Here is an 18214-nt window from a genome sequence, read left to right as displayed (position 1 = left end):
AGTATATAAATTGATTTTGCACATTTATTTGCATTCATAAAGTATTATAGTAGTACAAAAAAACACTTGACTGCAGGAATGAGATTGTACAACGAAATGGTGGCGGTTGAACAGTGTTTACAGACCTGACCGTTATTATTATTATTATTATTATTATTTATTGTTATAGCGCCATTTATTCCATGGCACTTTACATGTGAGGAGGGGTATACATAATAAAAACAAGTACAATAATCTTAAACAATACAAGTCATAACTGGTACAGGAGGAGAGAGGACCCTGCCCGCGAAGGCTCACAATCTACAAGGGATGGGAGAGAATACAGTAGGTGAGGATAGAGCTGGTCATGCAGCGGTTTGGTTGATCGGTGGTTACTGCAGGTTGTAGGCTTGTCGGAAGAGGTGGGTCTTCAGGTTCTTTTTGAAGATTTCGATGGTAGGCGAGAGTCTGATGTGTTGTGGTAGAGGGTTCCAGAGTAGGGGTGATAATCGTATACAAGATTTCTCTCGTGTGTGGGACGAGGAGATAAGAGGGGAGTAGAGAAGGAGATCTTGTGAGGATCGGAGGTTGCGTGTAGGTAAATACCGGGAGACGAGGTCACAGATGTATGGAGGAGACAGGTTGTGGATGGCTTTGTATGTCATGGTTAGGGCTTTGTACTGGAGTCTCTGGGCAATGGGGAGCCAGTGAAGGGATTGACAGAGGGGAGAGGCCGGGGAATAGCGGGGGGACAGGTGGATTAGTCAGGCAGCAGAGTTTAGAATAGATTGGAGGGGTGCGAGAGTGTTCGAGGGGAGGCCACAGAGCAGGAGGTTGCAGTAGTCAAGGCGAGAGATGATGAGGGCATGGACTAGGGTTTTTGCAGATTCTTGGTTGAGGAATGAACGGATTCGTGAAATATTTTTGAGTTGAAGTCAGCAGGAAGTGGAAAGGGCTTGGATATGTGGTTTGAAGGAGAGATCAGCGTCAAGGATTACCCCGAGGCAGCAAGCTTGTGGGACTGGGGAGAGTGGGCAGCCATTTACTGTAATGGTTAGGTTCGTTGGGGGGGTCACGTGAGATGGGGGAAAGATGATGAATTCTGTTTTGTCCATGTTAAGTTTCAGAAATCTAGCGGAGAAGAAGGATGAAATAGTGGACATTGAGGGATTCTGGTTAGTAGGGAGGTGATATCTGGTCCAGAGATGTAGATCTGTGTGTCATCAGCATAGAGGTGATACTGAAAGCCATGAGATTATATGAGCTGTCCCAGGCCAAAGGTGTAAATGGAGAAGAGCAGGGGCCCAAGGACTGAACCTTGTGGGACTCCGACAGATAGGGGGCGAGGTGAGGAGGTGGTGTGTGAGTGGGTGACGCTGAATGTCCGGTCTGTTAGGTATGATGAGATCCAGGATAGGGCCAAGTCTGTGATGCCAAGGGATGAGAGGGTCTGTAATAATAGGGAATGGTCCACTGTGTCAAAGGCAGCCGACAGGTCGAGGAGGAGGAGAACAGAGTAGTGTCGCTTGCTCTTGGTGGTTAAGAGGTCGTTGGTGACCTTAGTTAGGGCAGTTTCAGTGGAATGGTGTGACCGGAAGCCAGATTGTAAGCGGTCAAAGAGGGAGCAAGAAGAGAGATGGGAGGACAGTTCAAGGTAGACGTGTTGTTCCAGTAGTTTGGAGGCATAAGGGAGAAGTGATATAGGGCGATACCTAGATACAGAGGATGGGTCAAGAGAGGGCTTTTTGAGGATAGGTGTGATGGAGGCATGTTTAAAGCTTGTGGGGAAAACACCAGTTGTTAGTGATAGGTTGAAGAGATGGGTTAGGGTTGGGATGAAGACTGTGGTGAGGTTTGGGATGAGGTGGGATGGGAGCGGGTCAAGTGCACAGGTGGTGAGATGCGATCTTGAGAGTAGAGTGGCGAGTTGATCTTCTGTAATGGTGGAGAAGTTGGTTTTGGAGGTGGAGGGCAGGGAAGTCGGGAGGAAGGGCTCTGGGGCTTGTTTACCAAAACTGCCTCTGATGCTATCAATCTTCTGCTTGAAGAATGAGGCAAAGTCTTCAGCGGAGATAAGTGGGGAGGGAGGAGGTGCTGGGGGACGGAGGAGAGAATTGAAGGTGTTGAATAACTGTTTAGGGTTGTGAGACAGGGAGGATATGAGAGATGAGAAGTAGGTTTGTTTAGCTGTGGCGAGTGTGGTCTTGAAAGTAGTGAGGGACTGTTTGAATGCGATGAAGTGGTCGTTGGAGTGGGATCTTTTCCATCTGCGCTCAGCAGCCCTGGAAGCTCGCCTCAGTTCTTTGGTCAGGCTGGTGTGCCAGGGCTGTCTGTTGATTTTGCGAGCTTTGGTATGTGTAAGTGGGGCAGCAGATTCCAAAGCTACAGCTATTATTGTGTTATATAGAGCGGCAGCGGCATCCGCATTGTGTATGGAACTTATGTCTGTGAGAGGGAGGAGGGATTCAGAGAATGAATGTAGGTCAAGATTTTTAAGATTTCTGCGAGGGTGTGAAAGTTTGTGGGGTGGGGATTGTAGACATGGAGTGGAGAGAGATGAGAATGTGAGAAGGTTGTGGTCAGAGAGTGGAAGAGGTGAGTTAGAGAGGTTAGATAAGGAGCAGAGGCGGGTGAAGATGAGGTCCAGTGTGTGACCATATTTGTGAGTGGCTGCAGAAGACCATTGAGTGAGGCCGAAGGAGGAAGTGAGAGATAGAAGCTTAGTGGCAGCTGAGAGGGAAGTGTCAATAGGGATGTTGAAATCGCCCATGGGCGATGTCCGTTCCCTGTAACATTCTGAATATAGAGAACAACTCAGGAAACTATGGGCGATTTTTTTCTGGGGCAATTAAACAAGTTATCTAGGTCACTTATGCTGTAGAAAACTCGGCAATGTTATGTTTTATATTCTATCTGCATTCTGCCACTCATTTTCTATCATATGAAAAGGAACCGTAATAAAAGCAGGAACAATAGTGACCGGATACGGCTGGCATATTGAGGTCACCATCTTTTGATGCTCACACCATGGAAAATGTTGTAGTTATCCAGCGCAGTAAGGCTCCTGCTAAGGGCAGATGATGTTAAATAAAATGTACAAGTTCTATAGCTACAGGAAAATGTCATTCAGGGATGTACGGAACAGATATGGAACATCGCTGTCACTGATGGGGAGGAAATGATGAGCAATAGTAGGGACAGTAAAAAAAAAGAGAAATCGCCCATGTCTTACTGTAAGGTTATAGACTTGAACTTTTTCAAACTTTGAAGCCCTGTACTCAGGAAACAACGATGCATTTCGATATTGCAAGACCTGAAATTAACTCAGTGGCTATTCATCTACACAGCGCAGCGTCCATTCACCACACTAGCACTGCTCAGTTAGGAAAAACTAGATTATATACATAAATTGTTTAATTGCATAAAAAAAGTGTTCTTATTGGTATAAAAATAGACTAAATAGAAAAATCTGGGTTGGACGCAAAAATCTTGGCTTTTTTTGGCCTGTAACTACAGTTTGGAAAGTTTCCATGTGTGGAGTTATCTGGGAAGACTCATGCAAGAGTGCTAAAATGTGCTAATCCCTCAAGACATATCAAAGGGGTCATACATTACAAGGCCATGCAAGTTCTATGTTAAGTCTGAGTGCTGAAGTGAATTTACTGATGGTTTTTAAAGTGACCATCTGATTTTACATAGATTTCTAACGTCCTAGAGACAATTCAGAAGACTTAATCTGAGTTTAATGAACAAGCATTCCCAGAAACCGCTACAGTGAAGAGCAGGGAGCAGGCCCTTTTGATAGGTCTAAAGTTTTTTGTTATTTTTTAAATAGGGTCACTTTTAGTGTTCTGTTTTGTTAAATTGGGCATCATTTTCAAAAGTAAAAACTGATTCTATTCCAGAATATATTTGAATAAAAAGTAGGTTCTTTTCACATTTGTCAAACTTGATGGGAAAATTAGCACCACTGTACGTAGCACTGTTTTACTAGTCAAAGAATGGAGTCAGATAGCATTTCAAAATTATTATTAGAATAATAAGTATTTAGATAAAAACACAAAATGATGATGTAGCACGGGAAAAGAACCGGTCGCCTCTGCACCGAAACCTAAAAATATCACATTAAATAATATAACTATCATAAGGGTTCAAAATCGTACATTTGTGGGATTACAATGCTATCAGAAACTTCTGGAAAAATGTGAGGCAGAAACTAAAACAATGGGGTATTGAACTCAGCTAACGATCAACTGGTCATTCGATCACTCCCTTCTGAAACATACCAACCTTCTTAACACGACCTTCTGACACGCCTGTTACCTGTAGCCAAATTACTGAAACCGCTCCATTGGTTCAACAAGACCCCCATCACCATTAATGAATGGACAAATAAAACTAAATAAATATTCAGACTGCAAGAGATGCCAAGTTGGGAACCATTCTCACATTCTACCTTTATAAAGGTGTGGCAGCCATGGATCACCTAGAAAACTTCACTTCAACAAACTACAGCCTCTTAGTTGCTATGGTACTATGTTTAGATTTATCAAATTTCAGTCCTTTAAAGGGAATCTGTCAGTCGATTCAGGATGCTCTTCTCCAGGTAATTGACTAGTTTCTCAATGTATGCACACATTGAAGAGACCTGTCAATCAACTGGAACAGTGAGAGGAGAAGCCAGCCTTGGGAAGTACTGGACTAATTAGGACTCTCTCTATAGTCCTGGGCCCTTCAAACTAAGTGTTCTCAGAAGCACTTCAGGGTTTCAGAGAAAAACATACCTGGATGCAATCACACAGCCAAGGTTTAATTCATGCAGCCCATGGTTTGGGCAGCACAAAGCAAGTAATAGGCTCCCTTTAAAAGTTTTCCGTGAACCCACCATGACACCCAACCCCCACCTCTTCTTTCCCCTCTTAGGCTATTGTTAAGTTGCTATCTTAAAAAAGATTTATGTTTGGACCTTGTGTCTCCCCTACATATATGTATTTGCGAATTGAGATACTGATCTGGCTTTTATCCTAAGTCATATTGCACGACTCATTAAAGGGTTGATTGTGACTTGTAGGATCGCTACTTCCAACAGGTGGCGCTATAGAGTTCAAGTCCTCTTTTTCTCTGAAGAGGCAATTTGCATACTACATATATGAAATAATTGTTACTATTGGGACCATTATCTTTGTATGTTCTACGATATGTAATATCATAGAGCTGTGTTTTTCAGTCTTATCCTGAAATGACTAAAGAACAATTTAAAAAAATGTATCAAATGGGTATCAACCACATACCACAGAAGTGTGGCTAGTGATTAGTACATTGTGTTATGTCATGTCCGAATGATATTGAAAAGCCCTCCAGGCCTCTAGTGACCATCCAAAATAAACAAAGTAAAGAAATAATGCCGATACCTGTGCGGCATATAAGACAAATCCAATCCAAGAGGATATCAGTGAGACCAAATGGGCCGCCCAATACAAATACATATAAAAAAGAATTGAAAGTCCGTATTACCCAGTGCAGTGCACAGTAACAGAAAATGCTCCAAAGCTAATGCGAAACACATGATGGAGTATTTACTGCCGCTGAGTACTGGCATTACTGGGATCCACTAGGATTGTATTTGCCTTATATGTAGTAAGGCCGTACTGGGCCGCAGGCCTTCAAAGGGAGGACGCCATGACAGGGTTAAGTGATAATACATGAGAAAGCATTGGGTTGAGGGAATTTTGGGTGGGGAAGGGTTAATAAATTTGAATCAGGGGAATGATGTATGGCTAGGGGGAGGGAGATTGGGGAGAAGAGGCGGAGTAAGGGCGGGCAGTATAAGGGGCAACGGCCATCTCAGTGGGGCAACCATTTTAGGTCCCCCACCGTACTAGAAACAAGCTCAGAGCTGATTTTAGTTATGGAGATTGAGGCGATTTTGCAGCAATTGAGAGCGGCTGCGGGAACCAGAGGTGCGGGATGGCTGCAGGCATCCATTCAGGGCCTGCTGCCTGATGAGGGAGCCGACCAACCCCAAGGTTTAAGTGCAGGGCGACGGACTCGGAGGTCTAGGCCTCCGGAGCACCTCAGCCCTGAGGCTACCCCCAGGGCCCGGCGCCGTATAAGGAGCCCCTCTAGGGACCCTCCGGCCGCGGTCACGAAGCGTCGGCAGCCGGCGCGTAAACCTGCGGCTGGGAGGAATCCGCAACACCGGCGGGGCCTGCAACAGGGGGAGGTGTCGGCCTCCCCTGCAGCGATGGCGTCTGGAGGAAGCGTGGATCCAGGAGCAGGAGCGGCCTCTGCCCAACCAGGAACGGGCTCGGCTCGGCGGGGCAGAGAGGTACTGAAGAGCACACGAGGGCCTGCTAGTCAGGTGCCTTCAGCGCAGGGGGGAAGCCGGCAACGCGAGCACTCACCAGCAGCAGAAGGAGCCAGGGATCCGGGGTCAGGAACGGCTGGGGCCCCTTCGGTTCGGCCCCAGGCTCGGCATTCATCCAGCAGCAGTGAGGAGTCGGCGGGGCGAGCATCAGCACGCAGGGCGGCTGGTGAGTGGCAGTGGGGAGTCTCCTCCTGCTCATCGGCTGCTGCTGCTGCTACAGAGAGCAGAGCTGGACGTCCCTGTGCTGCAGCTGGGAGGGGGAGGGGGAGGGGGGGCGAAGCTGACCGCAGGCATGGAGGAGATCGCTGTGTAGTAGGAGGGAGGGAATCTCTGGCCACTGGGGAGGGGGAGAGGAGGGGGGAGCATGGATTAGGCCATTCATTTAGAAGAAGAGGATCATCAGATGGATTTGAACCAGGACATGTGGGACGTATGGACACTGGGGACGCAGCGGTCGAGTCAGGCTGGCTGCACACTGCATCAACTTCCATGGGACAGCACGAGGATGGAGGAAGCACGCGCCCAGAGAGATCGCGTCAGGACGCCGGATTGGCGGCTGCTGGGAACACAGCACCCAGGCAGCCAGGTGAGCGAGACTGCACTTCTTTTTACTTACCTGCACTAGCCTCAAATGTGAATGCAAGGGGGGAGGAATTATCTGTTGGGGGGGCTAGTGGCGGCTCTGGTGTTTTATTACAAAGTCTTAAAGATTTAGTGCAGTTATGGGAGGCGGGGAGTGCGCAGGGTACGTTATCTCCCTCGGCGGCTTGGTTAGGTAATAGAAGGGGTATAGGGGATGGAGAAAGAAGTCTGGAGTCACGTCCTGTGGTACAGAGCGAGGTAACGGGGGTTACTGCGGCGGCTGGGGACGAGGCGGCTTCGGGCAACGCAATAACGGGTCAGGTATCCACGGCGGTTGATAACGGGGGCAAAGATAAAGATGAAGCAGTGCGTTTAGGGGATGCTGCAAAATGTGAAGTGTATGTCTGTTTTGAGGGGCCTCTGGGAACACATTTAAAGCAGGAAGTAAGGGATAGGATTTGGAAGGGGGAATACGTGGAGATATTCTCACTTCTCCCACTCGAACGTTTTAATTTAGACAGGGTCAGACGGGATGAGTATAAAAAGGAAGACGAGGAGAGGAGACGTTTTCGTTTGATACCCCGCACATTCAATAATTGGTTACAGGCTTTCGCTATATTGGCTAGTGTGATTGGGGAAAAAGCGCCAGAAAATTGTTCGCCCCTATTCTGCTATATGGATACCATAGGGGAGGCATATAGAGTATACGGGGGACAAGGATGGTTGAGATATGATGAACAATTCCGCCAGAGGAAAGCAGTTCGTCCAAACATTAGATGGGAACATAAAGACATAGCTCTATGGATGAGAGTGACGGCCCCTGGAAAAGGGGGTTCGGGTTCACAATCGTTTCTTGGGGGCACCGGGGGTTCAGGGCAGTCAGGGCACTCGGTGGCCGTACAGAAAGGACTGTGCTTCTCATACAATGACGGCGCATGCAGGTTCGGCGCCAAGTGCAAATTCAAACACGAGTGTTCCGCCTGCGGAGGTAATCATGGGGTGTCGAAGTGCTTCAAGGGAGGAAAACAGAAGGGATCTGAGGGTTTTGAAAAAAGGGGTGACACCGGTTCGGCTGGAAGAGATGGAGCACTTCCTAAATAAATACCCTGACAAAGAGGCTGCAAAATTGTTGCGTGATGGTTTTCGGGAGGGATTCAAGATCCCTTTTGTTGACATGGAGGTGAGGTTATCAACCAGGAATTTGAAATCAGCCAGGGAATTCCCAGAAGTGGTCACTGAAAAATTGCAAAAAGAAGTGGCTTTAGGTAGAATGGCTGGGCCGTTTAACACAGCCCCCATGGTTAACCTGAGAGTGTCGCCATTGGGGGTTGTACCAAAAAAGGAGCCTAACAAGTTCAGGTTGATTCATCACCTCTCATTTCCGAAGGGCTCTTCGGTAAACGATGGAATTGACCCCCAATTGTGTTCTGTGTTATATACTTCTTTTGATTCGGCAATGTCATGGGTTAGAAAATGTGGACAAGGGGCCATGTTGGCAAAGACGGACATTGAGGCAGCGTTTAGACTGCTACCAGTTCATCCGGACAGTATGCATTTGCTTGGTTGTTTTTGGGACGGGGGATTTTTTGTGGATCGTTGTTTACCGATGGGGTGTTCATTGTCATGCGCCTATTTCGAAGCATTTAGTACGTTTTTAGAATGGGTAGTTAAGGACGTGACAGGACTCGGTTCTTGTGTTCATTATCTGGATGATTTCTTGTTTGTTGGGTCGGCCTTTTCTTCGGATTGTTCGGTTTTACTTCACTCGATGGAAGGGGTGGCTAAAAAATTTGGCGTTCCGTTGGCAGCGGAAAAAACGGTTGGGCCTGTTACATCTTTGAGTTTTCTGGGTATTGAAATCGACACGGTGGCAATGGAGTGTAGATTGCCTGAGGACAAACTGGTGAACATGAGATTGGAGGTGAAGCGTGTGGGTAGCTTGAAGAAGGTAACACTTCGTGAGGTCCAGTCGTTGCTTGGTAAACTGAACTTCGCATGTCGGATCATGCCAATGGGAAGAGCCTTTTGTCGTAGACTTTCATTGGCCACGGTTGGGATTAGGGCGCCAAATCATTTCATACGGCTTAGAAGGGATCTGAAGGATGATTTGAAAGTTTGGGAATTTTTTCTGGATTCATACAATGGAAAGTCACTCTGGATTGCGCCGGTGGTGTCGGCGGAGTTTCTCGGCATTTTGGTCGGTTCAGCGGACGAATCGGGTTTTTCTTTGTTTTTTCGGAACGAATGGTTAGTGGCCGAGTGGCCAAAAACGTGGAAAGAGAACGGTTTAGTGGCTGATATTACACTACACGAAGTTTTTCCTATCGTGGTAGCTTTGACACTATGGGGAGGCAATGTTCGAGACAAGAAAATATGTTTTTGTTGCGGCTCAGTTGGGGCCATGGAGGCTATTAATTCGTTGTCATCATCAAAACACTCTCTTCTGCGAGTTTTACAACAATTGGTTTGGGCTGGTTTGAATTTTAATTTGTGGGTCACGGCGGAACTTGGGGTTTTGAAATATAACAAAATTCTTGAAGCTCTTTCTTCTTCGCAGTGGGATCGTGTTCGGGAGTTGGCACCTCAAGTGGAACCCACGGGGAAGGTTTGTTCAGAGGAGCTTTGGAATCTTCCGCTGGGGCAGTGAGAGACTTGTTGGCCAGATCGCTGTCGGCTGGAACTTGGTCGCACTATACGAGGGCCTGGGATTCTTGGGTCCGGTGGAAAAATCAGATGAGTGCGGATTTAGAGGACGAAAGCAAATTGATTTTATTTATCGGTCATATCTGGGAGTCAGGTTGGTCAGTGTCAAAAATCAATAATTCGTTATCAGGCTTGGCTTTTGGCTTTAAACTTAGAGGGTTGCAGGATTTGACAAAATCGTTTCTGGTCCGGCAGGTGGTAAAAGGCTGTCGTAAAGGCTGGAAGGTGTCAGACGGTAGGCGGCCGGTGTCATATGAAGTTTTATTAAATCTGGAAAATCAGTTAGAGGCTGTGTGTTCGGATATGGGGGAAGTAATTTTGTTTAGATTAGCATTTTCTCTAGCATTTTTTGGTGCGTTTCGGTTAGGTGAATTGGTTAGTCCTTCCAAGTGTAAGAAAGGTGGTATACTGAGGCAGGATGTGGACATGTTTGGGGACAGGCTAGTGATAATTTTGCGTTCTTCCAAAACGGATACTGCAGGTAAAGGTTGTCGAGTGGTTCTTTTTGAGGTAAACGGCTCTCCAGTTTGCCCGGTAAAATGTTTGAGGGAGTTCCTGTCTGGTCCAGGTTCGGGGGATTGCCCATTGTTAGTGCATAAGGATGGGTCATTTCTCTCCCGTTTTCAATTTTTGACTGTATTTAGACATTGTTTGGAAAAAGGGGGCATTTCAGCGAAGAATTTTAGTGGGCATTCATTCCGGATTGGGGCGGCAACGGAGGCTGCCAGGAGGGGTCTAGGAGATGAAATGGTTCAGAGGATCGGTCGGTGGGAATCAGTAAGATTTCGTTCTTACATTCGCCCGTCTTTGTTGTAACGGATTGATCTAATTGACCGCAGTTTTCCTTTTCAGTTATACGGTGTTGATGTTTCCTTTTCTATTTTCAGAGCCGAGGCAATTGCTTATTTGGATCATGGGTCATTCATTTGTATTCTGGGCGGCATTGAGGGCCGACGTTCGGCCGGACGGGAGACAACTGGGAGTGCCCCGATCGCGTGGAACCCTGAGGTGGATCGGAAAAAGGGGTATGATGTGGAAGCAATTGCTGTCGGAATTCCACAGATTTGTTCGATTGGATCGGGTGCCAGACTTGTTGGTGGTTCATTTGGGGGGCAATGACTTGGGCAAACGTCCCTGTAGGGAACTAATTAAGGATATCAAGTTTGACATGTTACGGCTTTGGTCTATGTTTCCACGTTTGTTGGTTGTTTGGTCGGACATTGTGCCCAGGAAGGTTTGGCGCGAGGCAAGATCTGTTCATGGTGTGAACAAGGCGAGGATTAAGTTAAACAGAGCGATTTCACGTTTTATGGTGAGAAATGGGGCACTTGTGGTTCGGCATAAGGATCTGGAGTCTGGGCAAGGGGAATACTGGAGGAAAGATGGGGTCCATTTAAATGCGATAGGTCTAGATTTGTGGTGTCTGGCGATTCAAGAGGGCATTGAGAAAGGTATTTTGGTATGGCGTGACATAAATGTTTGAGGGGTCAGAACATTTATGCTGGTGGCGTGGGGGGGGAGGTCCTCGAGGTTGGTGGTGATGGAAATGGTGGATCGGAGGGGGGGGGGATCTCTAAGGTCCTGGACTCCCCCGTGGGTGAACAAATTTGGAATGGAACAAAAAGATCACATGGAGGTGATAATTAGGATATATGGGTAATTTTGGAGGAAATTGGCCGGGTGAGTCTATGGGCGTCTCTGAGCTGGAGCGTAGCGGCTAGAGGCAAGACGTGACCTGGAGGCCAAGTTTTACGGTTATGGAAGACAAGTTTTTATGGTCTGGAGGCCAAGTTTATTACATTTTGGGGCTTCGAGGACCACCCTCCCCGTGGTTAATGTTTAATAAATAAACTGTTTGTTATTATGTGTTAATAAACGGCTGCTGTGGCCAACTTATCCAAATACCATTGTGGTCAGTTTTTTATTTTAGATAAAGCGGTCGGGCCGTTTGGTTGAAGGGTAAAAATGAGGAGTAAAAAAGGTGGGTAGAGAAACTCATGGGGATTCACGTATACCAACTGTCAAGTAAGGCCGTACTGGGCCGCAGGCCTTCAAATTGAGGACGCCATGACAGGGTTAAGTGATAATACATGAGAAAGCATTGGGTTGAGGGAATTTTGGGTGGGGAAGGGTTAATAAATTTGAATCAGGGGAATGATGTATGGCTAGGGGGAGGGAGAATGGGGAGAAGAGGCGGAGTAAGGGCGGGCAGTATAAGGGGCAACGGCCATCTCAGTGGGGCAACCATTTTAGGTCCCCCACCGTACTAGAAACAAGCTCCCACCCACCCTCCCTTTTTTGTTGGTTGCTTTGGAAACGTTCATAGGTGATGTCAAGGTCGTTAAGAAAAAGGGGTTATTATCGTTGTATTGCTCGAATTATTGCGTTATGTTTTCTGTTGTTTTGTCGCGGCAGCAAGGCGTGGGGGGGGAGGTCCTCGAGGTTGGTGGTGATGGAAATGGTGGATCGGAGGGGGGGGGGGATCTCTAAGGTCCTGGACTCCCCCGTGGGTGAACAAATTTGGAATGGAACAAAAAGATCACATGGAGGTGATAATTAGGATATATGGGTAATTTTGGAGGAAATTGGCCGGGTGAGTCTATGGGCGTCTCTGAGCTGGAGCGTAGAGGCAAGACGTGACCTGGAGGCCAAGTTTTACGGTTATGGAAGACAAGTTTTTATGGTCTGGAGGCCAAGTTTATTACATTTTGGGGCTTCGAGGACCACCCTCCCCGTGGTTAATGTTTAATAAATAAACTGTTTGTTATTATGTGTTAATAAACGGCTGCTGTGGCCAACTTATCCAAATACCATTGTGGTCAGTTTTTTATTTTAGATAAAGCGGTCGGGCCGTTTGGTTGAAGGGTAAAAATGAGGAGTAAAAAAGGTGGGTAGAGAAACTCATGGGGATTCACGTATACCAACTGTCATGTCCTAGGGCAGCCATTATTTAATTACATTATTTTTTATGTTCATTAGAGGCCAAGTGGGTTTGTGCAATATCATTTTGTGGTATGTGGTATATGGTTACTTTCTAGATACATTTAGAGGTTTTTCTGCATAGGTGACAGGTCCATTTCCTACATCACCGTATTACACTTTCAAGGCTATGTTCACACCTTGCGTTTTTTGCTGTGCTTTTTTAATGGAAATCTTAAGTTGCATTTACAGTACCAGCAAAAGCTATGAGATTTCAGAAATCTCATACACACACATTGGTTTTTTTTCCTGACTGAACTGGAAAACTGCTGCATTTTTGCTGCGTTTTTTCACCCACAGAAAGCAATGGGTAAGTGCAATGATGCAACAAAAAACGCAGGTATCAGGTTTTCCTTTGTTTTTGGCGCAAAAACCTAAGGAAGCTGCATCATGGTTTTTTGGGGGCACTAAACTTTATCAACGTGCACAAGAGACAATGTTCACATTGGCTGTGAACGCGCAGGACCTGTCTGACGGCACCGCGAGCATGAAAACTTTTTTCCGCTCCCGGTGACCTCAGACAAGGAATAGGAGTTCACAGTGAGACATTGAGAACATGGTACTCAGTGTCTCTGCTGGATGACAGGCTGTATGGTCGCATCATGCAACCATCCAGCCTGCCATCTAGATATAGCAGAGCTGCACCCATCGTGGGAGAAATGGATTATCTGGATTATCAACATATCTGCGGAAAGGTGAGGAATATTGTTGTTTGTTTGCATTTAACTATTTTGCAGACAGCAATTGCGTATCTAGAATGGGTGATGTCATAAGTAGGGTTTAATTAAGATTTATTAAAGGAATTGGTGTAATTCTTTCAATTAAAGGACTTTTTTCTGTGTGTGTGTTTTTATACAATATGACTATGAGGTTAGTAATGGGGCGTCTTATAGATGTGACATCAACCCCCCTATCTATCACCCACATGCCACCGCTACAGGGCAAGTGGGAAGAGCAAGGCTAAGTACCAGAATTGGAACATCTGCGCATTTTCTGGGGCGACTGAGAGCTGATGTTTTTAGTCTGAGATGGAGGGCAGTATCCATGGCCCCTTCCTAGGCTATTAGTATCAGCCCACAGCTGTCTGCCTAGCCTTTGCTGGTTATTAATTATAGAGGGACCCTATGTCTTTTTGGGGGGGTCCCCCATTTTAACCCATACCCGACCTGTGACACAGCGTATGCGTCATGAAAGTCGGTGCCAATCCGACCTGTGACGCATATGCTGTGTCACAGAATGATTGCGTCCCTGCAGATCGGGTGAAAGAGTTAACTCCAATTTCACCCGATCTGCAGGGACAGGGGGAGTGGTACTTTAGCCCAAGGGGGGTGGCTTCACCCCCCCATGGCTACGATCGCTCTGATTGGCTGTTGAAAGTGCAACAGCCAATCAGAGCAATTTGTAATATTTCACCTATGAAAATGGTGAAATATTACAATCCAGCCATGGCCAATGCTGCAATATCATCGGCCATGGCTGGAAATACTGGTCTGCCCCCCCCACCGCCTCCAATCTACTCCCCAGTCCTCCGTTCGGTGGTCCGCTCCCCTCCATCCTCCTGTCCGCTCCCCCGTCCTCCTGTCCGCTCCCCCCGTGCTGCGATCCACCCCCCGTGCTCCAATCCCCCCCGTGCTCCGATCTCCCCCCCTTCATACTTACCGAGACTCCCGGTGTCCATCCGTCTTCTCCCTGGGCGCCGCCATCTTCCAAAATGGCGGGCGCATGCGCAGTGCGCCCGCCGAATCTGCCGGCCAGCAGATTCGTTCAATGTACATTTTGATCACTGTGATGAAACCTATCACAGTGATCAAAATAAAAAAATAGTAAATGAACCCCCCCTTTATCACCCCCATAGGTAGGGACAACAATAAAATAAAGAAAATATATATATATTTTCTCCCCCCCCCCCCCCCACTAAAGTTAGAACTAGGGTTAGGGTTAGGGTTAGAACTAGGGTTAGGGTTAGAACTAGGGTTAGGGTTAGGGTTAGAACTAGGGTTAGGGTTAGGGTTAGAACTAGGGTTAGGGTATGTGCACACGTATTCTGGTCCTCTGCGGATTGGATCTGATAAATCCTCAGTGCAAAACCGCTGCGGATTTATCGCGGATTCACCGTGGTTTTTCTGCGGATTTCACTGCGGTTTTACAACTGCGGTTTTCTATTGGAGCAGGTGTAAAACCGCTGCGGAATCCGCAGAAAGAAGTGACATGCTGCAGAATGTAAACCGCTGCGTTTCCGCGCATTTTTTTCGGCAGCATGGGCACAGCGTTTTTTGTTTCCCATAGGTTTACATTGAACTATAAACTCATGGGAAACTGCTGCGCACCCGCAGCTGCGGAAACACTGCAGATCTGCAGCGTTTTCCGCAGCGTGTGCACATAGCCTTAGAATTAGGCTATGTGCACACGGTGCGGATTTGGCTACGTATCCGCAGTGGATTGGCAGCTGCGGATTCGTAGCAGTGTTCCATCAGGTTTACAGTTCCATACAAACCTATGGAAAAAAAAATCCGCTGTGTCCATGGTGCGGAAAATACAGCGCGGGAACGCTGCATTGTATTTTCCGCAGCATGTCAATTCTTTGTGCGGATTACGCAGCGTTTTACACCTGTTCCTCAATAGGAATCCGCAGGTGAAATCCGCACAAAAAACACTGGAAATCCGCAGTAAATCCGCAGGTAAAACGCATTGCCTTTTACCTGTGGATTTTTCAAAAATGGTGCGGAAAAATCTCACACGAATCCGCAATGTGGGTACATAGCCTTAGGGTTAGGGTTGAAATTAGAGTTAGGGTTGGAATTAGGGCTAGGGTTGGAAATAGGGTTAAGATTAGGCTTGTGGTTAGGGTTAGGGTTAGGGGTGTGTTGGGGTTAGGGTTGTGGTTAGGGTTGGGATTAGGGTTAGGATTAGGGTTGGGATTAGGGTTAGGGGTGTGTTGGGGTTAGGGTTATGGCTAGAGTTGGGATTAGGGTTAGGGGTGTGTTGGGGTTAGTGTTGGAGTTAGAATTGAGGGGTTTCCACTGTTTAGGCACATCAGGGGTCTCCAAACGCAACATGGCGCCACCATTGATTCCAGCCAATCTTGCGTTCAAAAAGTCAAATGGTGCTCCCTCGCTTCCGAGCCCCGACGTGCGCCCAAACAGTGGTTTACCCCCACATATGGGGTACCAGCATACTCGGGACAAACTGGGCAACAATTATTGGGGTCCAATTTCTCCTGTTACCCTTGTGAAAATAAAAAATTGCTTGCTAAAACATCATTTTTGAGGAAAGAAAAATTATTTTTTATTTTCACGACTCTGCGTTGTAAACTTCTGTGAAGCACTTGGGGGTTCAAAGTGCTCACCACATATCTAGATAAGTTCCTTTGGGGGTCTAGTTTCCAAAATAGGGTCACTTGTGGGGGGTTTCTACTGTTTAGGCACATCAGGGGCTCTGAAAATGCAACGTGACGCCTGCACACCATTCCATCAAAGTCTGCATTTCAAAACGTCACTACTTCCCTTCCGAGCCCCGATGTGTGCCAAAACAGTGGTTTACCCCCACATATGGGGTACCAGCATACTCGGAACAAACTGGGCAACAACCATTGGGGTCCAATTTCTTCTTTTACCCTTGTGAAAATAAAAAGTTGCTTGCTAAAACATCATTTTTGAGGAAAGAAAAATGATTTTTTATTTTCACGGCTCTGCATTGTAAACTTCTGTGAAGCACTTGGGGGTTCAAAGTGCTCACCACATATCTAGATAAGGTCCTTGGGGGTCTAGTTTCCAAAATGGGGTCACTTGTGGGGGGTTTCTACTGTTTAGGCACATCAGGGGCTCTGCAAACGTAACATGATGCCTGCAGGCCATTCCATCAAAGTCTGCATTCCAAAACATTACTACTTCCCTTCCGAGCCCCGATGTGGGCCAAAACAGTGGTTTACCCCCACATATGGGGTACCAACATACTCGGGACAAACTGGGCAACAACCATTGGGGTCCAATTTCTTCTTTTACCCTTGTGAAAATAAAAAGTTGCTTGCTAAAACATCATTTTTGAGGAAAGAAAAATGATTTTTTATTTTCACGGCTCTGCGTTGTAAACTTCTGTGAAGCACTTGGGGGTTTAAAGTGCTCACCACATATTTAGATAAGTTCCTTCGGGGGTCTAGTTTCCAAAATGGGGTCACTTGTGTGGGGTTTCTACTGTTTAGGCACATCAGGGGCTCTGCAAACATAACATGATGCCCGCAGACCATTCCATCAAAGTCTGCATTCCAAAACGTCACTACTTCCCTTCCGAGTCCTGACGTGTGCCAAAACAGTGGTTCCCCCCCACATATGGGGTATCAGCGTACTCAGGACAAACTGGACAACAACTTTTGGGGTCCAATTTCTCCTGTTACTCTTGTGAAAATAAAAAATTGTGGGCTAAAAAATAATTTTTGAGGAAAGAAAAAAGATTTTTTATTTTCACGGCTCTGCGTTATAAACTTATGTGAAGCACTTGGGGGTTTAAAGTGGTCACCGCACATCTAGATTAGTTCCATGGGAGGTCTAGTTTCCAAAATGGGGTCACATGTGGGGGAGCTCCAATGTTTAGGCACAAGGGGCTCTCCAAACGCGACATGGTGTCCGCTAACGATTGGAGCTAATTTTTCATTCAAAAAGTCAAATGGCGCTCCTTCCCTTCCGAGCCCTGCCGTGTGCCCAAACAGTGGTTTACCCCCACATGTGAGGTATTAGTGTACTCAGCAGAAATTGCCCAATAAATTTTAGGATCCATTTTATCCTGTTGCCCATGTGGAAATGAACAAATTGAGGCTAAAAGAAATTTTTTGTGAAAAAAAAGTACTTTTTCATTTTTATGGATCAATTTGTGAAGCACCTGGGGGTTCAAAGTGCTCACTATGCATCTAGATAAGTTCCTTGGGGGGTCTAGTTTCCAAAATGGGGTCACATGTGGGGGAGCTCCAATGTTTAGGCACACAGGGGCTCTCCAAACGCGACATGGTGTCCGCTAACGATTGGAGCTAATTTTTCATTCAAAAAGTCAAATGGCGCTCCTTCCCTTCCGAGCCCTGCCGTGTGCCCAAACAGTGGTTTACCCCCACATGTGAGGTATTAGTGTACTCAGCAGAAATTGCCCAATAAATTTTAGGATCCATTTTATCCTGTTGCCCATGTGGAAATGAACAAATTGAGGCTAAAAGAAATGTTTTGTGAAAAAAAAGTACTTTTTCATTTTTATGGATCAATTTGTGAAGCACCTGGGGGTTCAAAGTGCTCACTATGCATCTAGATAAGTTCCTTTGGGGGTCTAGTTTCCAAAATGTGGTCACTTGTGGGGGAGCTCCAATGTTTAGGCACACAGGGGCTCTCCAAACGTGACATGGTGTCCGCTAACGATTGGAGCTAATTTTTCATTCAAAAGTCAAATGGAGCTCCTTCCCTTCCGAGCCCTGCCGTGTGCCCAAACAGTGGTTTGTAACCACATATGAGGTATCGGTGTACTCAGGAGAAATTGCCCAAAACATTTTAGGATCCATTTCATCCTGTTGCCCATATGGAAATGAACAAATTGAGGCTAAAATAATTTTTTGTGAAAAAAAAAGTACTT

The 18214-nt window shown here is 46.5% G+C and overlaps 2 protein-coding genes across 2 annotated transcripts in view; one reads left to right on the top strand and one right to left on the bottom strand.

Annotated features, from left to right (window-relative positions):
• The window catches only part of TESC (tescalcin), a 137132-nt gene that overhangs the window by 71172 nt on the left and 47746 nt on the right, over positions 1 to 18214 (bottom strand). The gene's annotated exons all lie outside the window — the stretch shown is intronic.
• LOC143809201 (uncharacterized) lies at positions 6307 to 11623 on the top strand. The gene is made up of 2 exons (XM_077292335.1): positions 6307 to 6932; positions 9486 to 11623. The coding sequence occupies exons 1-2, from the start codon at positions 6779 to 6781 to the stop codon at positions 10445 to 10447; spliced, it is 1116 nt and encodes a 371-aa protein (XP_077148450.1). The 5' UTR covers positions 6307 to 6778; the 3' UTR covers positions 10448 to 11623.

This window comes from Ranitomeya variabilis, chromosome 1 (assembly GCF_051348905.1).
Source record: "Ranitomeya variabilis isolate aRanVar5 chromosome 1, aRanVar5.hap1, whole genome shotgun sequence".
In the NCBI taxonomy this organism is placed as follows: Eukaryota; Metazoa; Chordata; class Amphibia; order Anura; family Dendrobatidae; genus Ranitomeya; species Ranitomeya variabilis.
The sequence above is the reverse complement of the archived record's forward strand: the minus strand, read 5'-3'. Positions and strand labels throughout refer to the sequence as shown.